This window comes from Schistocerca piceifrons, chromosome 3, assembly GCF_021461385.2.
Source record: "Schistocerca piceifrons isolate TAMUIC-IGC-003096 chromosome 3, iqSchPice1.1, whole genome shotgun sequence".
NCBI lineage: Eukaryota > Metazoa > Arthropoda > Insecta > Orthoptera > Acrididae > Schistocerca > Schistocerca piceifrons.
This window is the reverse complement of record NC_060140.1, coordinates 716,186,637-716,195,919: the sequence shown is the minus strand read 5'-3', so window position 1 is coordinate 716,195,919 and position 9,283 is coordinate 716,186,637. Positions and strand designations below refer to the sequence as shown.

The 9,283-nt window shown below is 40.7% G+C and overlaps 1 protein-coding gene across 1 annotated transcript; it reads right to left on the bottom strand.

Moving 5' to 3' along the window:
- Nucleotides 1-245: 245 nt before the first annotated feature.
- On the bottom strand, nucleotides 246-869 carry LOC124788989. Its single transcript, XM_047256277.1, has one exon. It carries the CDS (start codon nucleotides 867-869, stop codon nucleotides 246-248), a length of 624 nt encoding a protein of 207 aa, XP_047112233.1.
- Between the last annotated feature and the right edge of the window lie 8,414 nt (nucleotides 870-9,283).

The window sequence follows — 9,283 nt, the reverse complement described above, 5'->3', positions numbered from 1 at the left end:
ATTTGGTTTGAACAATAATATTTACAATAACTATATAATGTTGAACAAAATAAGAAACAACACAGTAAATAACCAAGACACTGATCATTATACAAAAATTTTTTAAAATACTAAACAAATCGAACCTTCCTGGCTTTTGCTTGTGCAAACTCTTTCACACGAACTGTGTAATTTGAGTCCTATGCAAGCTCGTGCTCAATCGATATTGTTGCAAGATCATTCAAACGAGTTTGGCTCATCGTTGTTCAGAGGTATGTCTTTATCAATTCCAGTTTTGAGAAACCCCTCTCTCTGCTCGCAACTGTCACTGGGGGTGTTAGGGGAATTCTCAGAGCAATATTAACATTAGGGCAAAAACTATGTCCTCCTACAAGCTTCAGAGTCTCTTTTGGACCTATTCCAGGTTTCAACAATGTTGAAAGTACTTTTAGTCCTTCCCTCAACTCCAGTGCATCAATGTCGCTTGACTCATGATCTTGCAAAATCGCTGCGAGGTTTCTACACTTTGTGTCCAGGCTGTCAGGAGGTGCATTCTTCAGGTCACTGGTGTCATAGAGAGAATCAAAATAATCACAATGAGATTTCAGTTCATTGAGTCTCTCATCCAAAGATGTGATTACTATATCTAAAAGATAATAGTAGAATTCAATCTTGTAACGTTTTGTTGGGTCATCTATTGTCTCATCCCTTCCTTCATAGGTAAAGTGTATTGGCTTCTTATTTCGTCGCCGGGAAATGCTTACACATGGTAACGTTAGATCTTCTAGCTCTAATTCTGTAGCCAATTCTTCGGAATCCGTCAAGAAAGACACAAACTTTTCTTCTGTTCTGCAGGTCTCAAAAAAATATGCTTTCGTTTTTTCAAGCATTTCCACAGCTTCAGAAACATTTATATAAATCGTCTGAAGGGTCTTACTGACTACACTGATGTGAAGCAGAACGTCATACCAGATTACAAGAGAAGAGAGAAAAGTGTAATTTTTATTTGATTCGCAAGTGACGTTGCTTCGTGAGCGGTCATGCCATCGAATTCTTCTGATATCTGAACCAGTGCATCATAAATGGCTCCAATTTGAAACCTCAGGGGAGTAAGTGCATTGATGCGACTTTCCCACCTTCTATCGTTCAGTGGCTTCAGCGACAGGTTAGGCAGATACTTCTTCAAGACATCCCAACGTCGTACGGAGGACGGGAAGAAGTCATACAAGCTTGTTGTAAACATGAGAACAGCATATTTAGAAGACATAGCGGCATCGTTTACATCAAGATTCAATGAGTGACTGCTACATGGTACATAAAATGCTCTCTTGTTCATATCTGAAATTCTTTTCTGGAGACCAGACTTCTTCCCTTTCATGGTAGCTCCATTGTCGTATCATTGCCCTCTGATATTACACAATAGGTTTTTTTTTTTTTAATTTTCCAAGAGCTTGAGTACGACCTGCGCCAAAGTGGAGCTTGAAGAATCGGGCACTGGAAGAAATCCCAGGAAATGCTCCCGAATTCGGACATCGTATACCCCGTCGAGTCTTGTCTCCTGGACGAAACGTGCGATAACTGCAACTTTTGAAATATCTGGTGTGCAATCCAGAATTATACTGTAATATTTTGCAGATTTCATCACCAACAGAATGTTGTTGATTATAGATGATCCAATAAGATGAATTATTTCATTCTGTGTTTCTTTTCCAAGATAATGATGACCCTTGTTCTCACCTTGCTTTGCTCTGTGCAGGTGCTCCATCATTACAGTGTCGAACTTTCCGAATAATTCAACGAGTTTAAAGAAGTTTCTGTTGTCAGGCTGAAAGAGTGTATCTGTACTTCCTCTCAAAGGTATACATTGCCAACCCAGGAAATGAATTATTGCTATTAAGCGCTCAAGAACATTTTACCAATGTTCGCTTTCAGTATTCAGAAGCCTTTCATGATCGGCGTTGACAGTCCATGACTTTTTCAGTTCCTCAGAAAACACGATCCACTTTTTATGGGAATTCAAATGCTCGGTAGACTTCCTGTGACTTTCGAAATATGAAGCAACCTGCCGCCAGTCGCTTACACCGTTCTTTACGAGAACACAGCATCCTTGCTCTTTGAGTACACCAACCAATGTCTATCTGCTTGTTCTAAATTCTTCAAAGAATAGCTCTAGTGCACAGGGCTGAAAGGCCAGTTGTCCGCGTTTTTAGGACATTCTTCAGCTTCCGCAATGCACTGGGGAGGACCTCGCATGATCAAAGTCGTCCGAATGCACTCGGTAATAATTTCTGGCCATCTTCCCGGATCTGAGTCAATTGTGTCTTCCAGTTTAGGCTCGCCTTCAATCCCTTCTCCGGTGGTGAGTACCTCGGCTGATGTTCCTCTGGTATTTTCCGAATCGAGACGCCTAATTTCAGTTCTGCCTGATGTTTCAATCTCGAAGCTTTCGTCACAAAGGAGGTCTTGAATCCAGACGATGTCTGTTGAACATGTCGTAGATGACCCACCGTCAGCATTGTTACTGTATGCGGTGGTCGCGGTACTGTGTTCGTCAACTTTCTGGTCATGTCCTGAAAGCAAAGATGTAGCTGCAGTAGCTCCACTAGTTTCTGTACTTTCAGGATCTATTTTTCCACCCTCGCCGCTGCTAGGTCGTTCTCTCTTTGGCTTGAAATATCGTTGTAGTGCTTCCTTTTGTTTCTTATCGTCATCTTCCTTCAGCGTCCGTCTTTTCCTATATTCACAGCCAGACAATCTTTTTCTACCGTCGGACATATAAAGAACGATTACCTGAAACTAACTGTTGATGTCAGTGTACTAACTTTATTTGCAACACACTTCGCAGACAATTTCCTGATATTCCGCTGCACGTAAACGGAAAACTATATTACTGTAGGATACACTGTTCAGGAGATGAAGTCATAAGAACCGAGCCGCGTGAAATTGAAAAAGGCCGAATTTCACTACAGACGCAGGTGAAACGGTCAAAGAATGGGGCGGAAGACAATGGAGCGAGGAAGAATAAGGAGATGGAGTAACATAATAATGCAATAAATACACACCCGGGAATCGACGGGTACTAATGCTAGTCGAAATATATTAACTCACAGCACTGCGGTTGTTCATTCGCCATCTGTCGTAATTTCCATGTGTCACTTCTTTCGTGTCTGATTATGGAATAAGGGGTAGCAAATTAGTCATCGCCGTATCACTTCACTTTTCTTCGCTTTATTTTCATTCTAGCTATTGGGACGACGCGTGTTTATTTGCCGACTTGCCAATTTTTGAAGTAACAGATCATAAGAAAAATAAGTTTTCCTATTCTGCAATCTTGAAATAGAAAAATTCTAACTTATGAGTAAGGTGCAAGCGCAATACTAATTGTACGTTATATGAAAAGCACTTACCTATTACATCCCAAGTTGCAAGAAATTCGGACGCACCAATTCTTCTGTTCTTACGAAACGCAATGAAAGTGTTTCTGACCAATCTTGACTCCCTCGGCTAACCACCGAAACGAATTTGTAGTTTTCGTTGTAGAGAACGAAACGATACCTATTGCCTGGAAAGGCGAAGTGGTGACGTGGCAGTGCCAGGAACTAGGTCACATGACGAGGTACAGCGAGGATACGGTTAAACTAGCGCCCAAGAAGAAGAAGCAAGAAGCTCACAATAAGGATAAATGTATTATCAGGCAGCAATTTCTATGTCATTACGAACAGTAGAAAGAAAAACGAACTTTGCGAAAACTGCACAACTTTTGTCAAACAGAAATGAGCTTCAAAGTTGGCAAGAAAACCCTTAGAAGCAATGTTCTGACTATGGATTTTCGTTTTAGAAGGTGTCAAAATTAACGTTTTGTTTTGTGGACCGGCTGTTGTGACCGAGCGGATCTAGGCGCTTCAGCATGGAACCGCGCGACCGAACAGTCATAGGTTCGAATCCTGCCTCGGGCATGGATATGTGTGATGTCCTTAGGTGAGTTAGGTTTAAGTAGTTCTAAGTTCTAGGGGACTGATGACAGATGTTAAGTCCTATAGTGTTCAGAGCCATTTAAACCATTTTGTTTTGTGCGGACGAGAGGGCATTGTTGCTAAAAGACCATACTTTCTCAGGTTTTCATCAGAATCAAAGCGACCAGTAGTTTACTAATATGAAACATGGATTCACACGCATTATACAGTAAATAAATGTTGGCAAAGTGATAGTGTGCGAGTAGTATTGTCAAACAAAAGTGCCGGTCAGAGTTTAATTATTGTTCATGCAGGTGGAGACGGGTGTTTCATGGCTCAAAAACCAAAACGTCCGACTATCGCTCAGAAAAGGATAGCAAAAATTTTCAGAAATACTTTGAAACCCAACTTATGCCAGGCTAATTAGCAATGTCTTTATCCCTTGTAATTACCCGCAGCATATTTACCCATTCGGAATACTTCTAGCCATTGTAGGTGTTGGACTGGTTTGACTGTAGTAATGTTCAACCATTTTTTTCCATAATGCGGGAAGAATAAAACACTCGGAAACTGCCATTGAAGGGCTTAGCAAAATTGCTTCAGGCTGAACATGTAACCGCAGTATCGAATATTGCATTCGAATTTGGGCTTCTGCAAAATTAGTTGTGAGTAAACGCACGGAGCGTAACAGGCTGGCAGCGCTCCACTCATAAGAATAGTGGCGTGTACGCCAGACTGCGTCCCCCTCTCTGTTCCTCTGGAGTAAATACGACGGTGCTGTCACAGTGGCGAGGAAGAAATTAGTCCTCGTCCCTCCCCTTGTTCAACAGGGGTGGCCAGGAGATAGTCGAGGCGCCATGCCACAGTTCCCGAAGCTGCTCCCTCCGAGTTTTAGTTTCAAATTCCCTCTTGGGCATAAATGTTAAAAAAGAAAGGGGGGCGGTAGATTTGCTGCCCCTCGGAAAGTGCCGCCCCGTGCGGCCGCACGTTTCGCACTTGCCTTGCGCCGGCCCTGTAACACGCAAAGGAATCTGCAGATGTGGGCCATGAGCATTTCAGCAACTTCATACATTTTTCACCTTGCGATCTGTGTATATAGAATCTGTACTAAATAGTCTGTCAATTGCTTTCTTAACATCCCCACCTTTTTTTAGACTCTAAATGATGAAAAGAATTCAAATCCAGGTTGTTTCTGTGTCGTAAATATTTCTTATTATCACTACTAGTTTCATCACTGCCATTTCTCAAATGCCTCTATAGGGACAAAAGTGGATACGTGGTTTTCGTTATTTGAAAAATTCGTGTGCAGTGATTATTTGTGTAAAATGTGCAATGCATATTTGTGCAGAAATATTCATGGCACATTATTTTTGAAATAACGACGATGAGTCCACGTCTGTCATTACAGATGCATTTGAGAATGGGCAGAGCCTAAAACTACTAGTTTAAATAAAATTTTAGGGAACACAACCTGGTGGAACAACATAGTATTTCAAATTTATCTGTGTTGTTACTTGATATTCAGAAAGCAGAACACTATGCCTGCACCCAACGAGATAATGGATCAAGATCGCCAGAAGGCTTGGTCTACATTCGAAATCTAATGTCACAAGTGAAACACGCACTTGAGTACCTGAAATTCTAAGTAACTCTTTATGTAACTGTGTAAATAAAAACAATAGGAAATTTTAATTTATTCACTGCCATTACCCATTTGAACATTACCACAAACACACTCTTAACAATAAACAGTTGTTACGCGATAACCAGCAGCTTTGCCAAGGCTAAACTATGGTCATGGCTACAAATTCGCAGGTATCTATAGCAGGAGCAGAGACCATACTGCATATTCGATTGTTGAGTAATATACTGCGGAAGTTGCAGAGTTCTGCCTGCATCACCAGCCTTCCGTCGTCGTCTTTGTTTATTGGGCTACTCCCATTGCCCTGGACACAAGACAACGAGGTAAATGTGTGTATCATGGGTGGCGCAACATCCAACATTCCCTTCTTCCAGATTCACAGATCACATGCATTGGCACAAAATAGAGGTACGAAAGTTCTTGTGAACGAAGGAATAATATTAATAACAGTAACAATAGTAAACTAATAATTAATGGAATTTATTGTATTTCAGAAAAAGATTGACAATTAAAAATAAAAAACAGGTAAAAATTGGCTGATCGTTAGTTTGAACAATACAAATGCTTTCTGCGCATTTCGTTACTGAACTCTGTTCTGGCTATTTGCAGCGCCGCCATTACGTGTTGTTGTGGCTGTGTAGTATTAATTTCTTTCGTAGCATGTTTGGCTGGGTGAGGCGCGCGAGTTTGAAGTGTATTTGGTGATTTTGGTGTATGTATGTGTGTGTGTTTTCAGGGGCAGGGCAGAGAGAGAGAGAGAGAGAGAGAGAGGGGGGGGGGCGGAGAGAGAATGGGTGTTTTTTTTCTCATGAGTAGTTTTTTGATCTGTGTTTCTGTGAATATAGTTTCTATATTTCTCAGTGTTTTCTGTAACATACTTTGTTATCGGTTTGTTGGATCACTTCTTAGTTGTGTGATGTTGCTTTGGATGACTTCTAATGTTTTGTCACTGTATTCCTGTTTGTTTATGAGTGCAATCGAATTACCGTTGTCGGATTTTGTGTGATGGCATTTTCTTGTGTTAATTTGTTCTGTAGTTTTCTGTAGGTTTTTTCTTCAGCAGGCCAAGGATAGTACTAAATGAATACACATAAATACGCAATAAAGTTCATTCTCTCTCTCTCTCTCTCTCTCTGCCCCAGTCCTGAACACACAAACACACACATGCACACACACACAAACCAAACACCACAAACGCCAAATACACTTCAAACTCTCGTGCATCGCCCAGCCAAACATGCAACGAAACAAATGAATACTACACAGCCACAACAACACGTAATGGCGGCGAAAACTCTGCCTATGTTTTGAAAAATCAGAGAAAGTTCAGTGTCAAGCAACCATAGGTCCCAAAATCGGCCCATTCACCTCTCCAACAACATATGAGAACGCACTACAATATCAAAGCCGTAAGTTTGTAACGGAACTGAAATGATGGTAGGCTGCCAGTAATTTGGAGCCCGCGCGTCGGAAACGGGCGCGCTGGCGTGAGACTGCCAGGGAGTGCACCCTGATGCCATTTATTGGCGAAACCGGTAATTAGTGCTACCTGTCAGACAATGCACTAAGCTTTCGGACTCAAATGTATTCTTTTTCTTGTTAATTATAAGTTATTACTGTATAATTTAATGCTGTTAAGCGCTAGTAGTAAATCATTATGACTGGTAATAAATATGAAATTTCTTAAACACTAAATGATTTCGATAAGAATGTGGCAGGGGAAGGCCCCCACTCTTGGTGATACGACGTCGCTCGTGGTTGCTGGAGACACAGGGAGAGAACAATAGAATGGCCTGGGGAGTGTTGACGTGATCGGACGTGTGTAACTGTGCTCACGCAAAACTGATTGTGCAACGGCGAAGAGGCGAATATCATCGCCGTTTGTGGAGTAAAACGCGACGATTGGTTATCGAAGTCGTCTCTATGCCACTGGAGCTGATTGTGAGACTTCGTGCGCCCAGATTTTATGGCGAACGTGCAGTAGCATAAACGAGTGCTACGGCTCGTGGTTCCAGCCGCCATTATGAGGCGTGAAGAGTTCCGTTATCCACATACATCCTACCACCAGCACCGGCACGTCTACCCAAGGCAAGACTGCTTGTAATTGTTAATTCGAACTTTATAGAAATGTAAAAGGAGAATACCAGTTTTTCTTTTATGCAAGAACAGAGGACAGAATATAGTAATGAGTAAAATTACGACGCATGTTGTTCATTGTAAACACAGTATAGTGAAATCAGACTGAGGCCACCATTGCCTCTTTCATTTACAATTCTTTTTGTTGTAGAATACTTTAGCGCATAAGAATCTTGAAAAGAGCCAATGGTCACACCAGAATGAGTCGCCATTTTATAGTTAACTTAAATTTTTCTGAGTAACTTTTTAAGTAACGTCACTTAAGTAATTCTATATCAATTGTTCAAAGAGTAATATCCAAAATCATTACATAAAGGTGAAGGATAGAATTTTGTTTACCCAAGTTGCATAAATAGTCTTACCAAGTCAACGCACAGAAAGTGAAAGAGTATTTGCTTTGTTGAATCATCTTGAATGATCAGTAATAGTAATATTAAAAATCAAGTTTAAATTCAACTCAAGCCGTTTCACTTTGAAACGAGCCAAAAATTGATTTATTCTTTTGCTCCTTCAGAGCTGGCGACCGTAGTTATAAGCATTTTCAGGAGGATTCGACGGTAAGTCTGCTGCTCTCGTCGTGCTGACAGAATTATCCACTGCTGCTAGCAGTGATGATTGGATACATACGCTCACTACCAAGTTAAGTGGGTCAGGTAGGCAGTGTTACCGTGTGAACTGTAGGACACTGTAGGCCGTGGATCGAACCCGTTCAATCATCACAGCTCTTTGGGAAATAGTCCGGTTAGGAGTGTGCTTTAATCATTAGGTAAATTCTGGCGAGTAATGGTCAAAATGTATACACAAGTGAATTTAATAGCTTAGCAAGGCCCAAGTAGCACATAGTTAATGTTGTGCAATGGCGAGGGTAGGATCAGAGTAAAAGTGAACTGAGCATGTGACAGCTGCACTGTATTCAAATATTATCAACTTGAATTCACGACTACCACTTACCTTTAGGACTGAGCTATTTACTGTTAAAATACGTAGCAGTAAGTGCAAAGCTGTGACACCTGCAAGTCCGTATTGGTGATATACATACAAAATTAGGACGTGGGTCATTCTGTCAGTGGAGGGGGTTGAAACAATCGAGTCAGTTGAGAACATACTCCATTTACTGATGGAAGGATTCGGCGGTTCGGTCGCAAGTTACACACACAAAACGTGACATATACTAATTTCGTTTGTAAATGCATAATAAACAGAAAAATAAAATTTCTGTTTGGCTGTTTGCAGATGAGTAGTTGTAGACTTTGTGGCAGAATAGCTACCAACATATATTTCCAATAGTATCTTTAAGGTGTGTAAACTAATGCATACATGTACTCTTTTGCCAATTGAGCTATAACCAGAACTTTAGACATAGTGTTATAAGCAACACACAGTGCATGAGATCGTTAATACATATCTCAACTGTGGACTATGAACAAAAGATGTATACTATGTTACAACAATTATTCATTGACAATTTAAAATATTTTGTACCAAAAGTTTCGCTAAATGTTAATATGTAACAACAATTTTCAGTAAGAAAATAAATAATAACCCACTGAAGATAGCACAAAAAGTGCTGAAT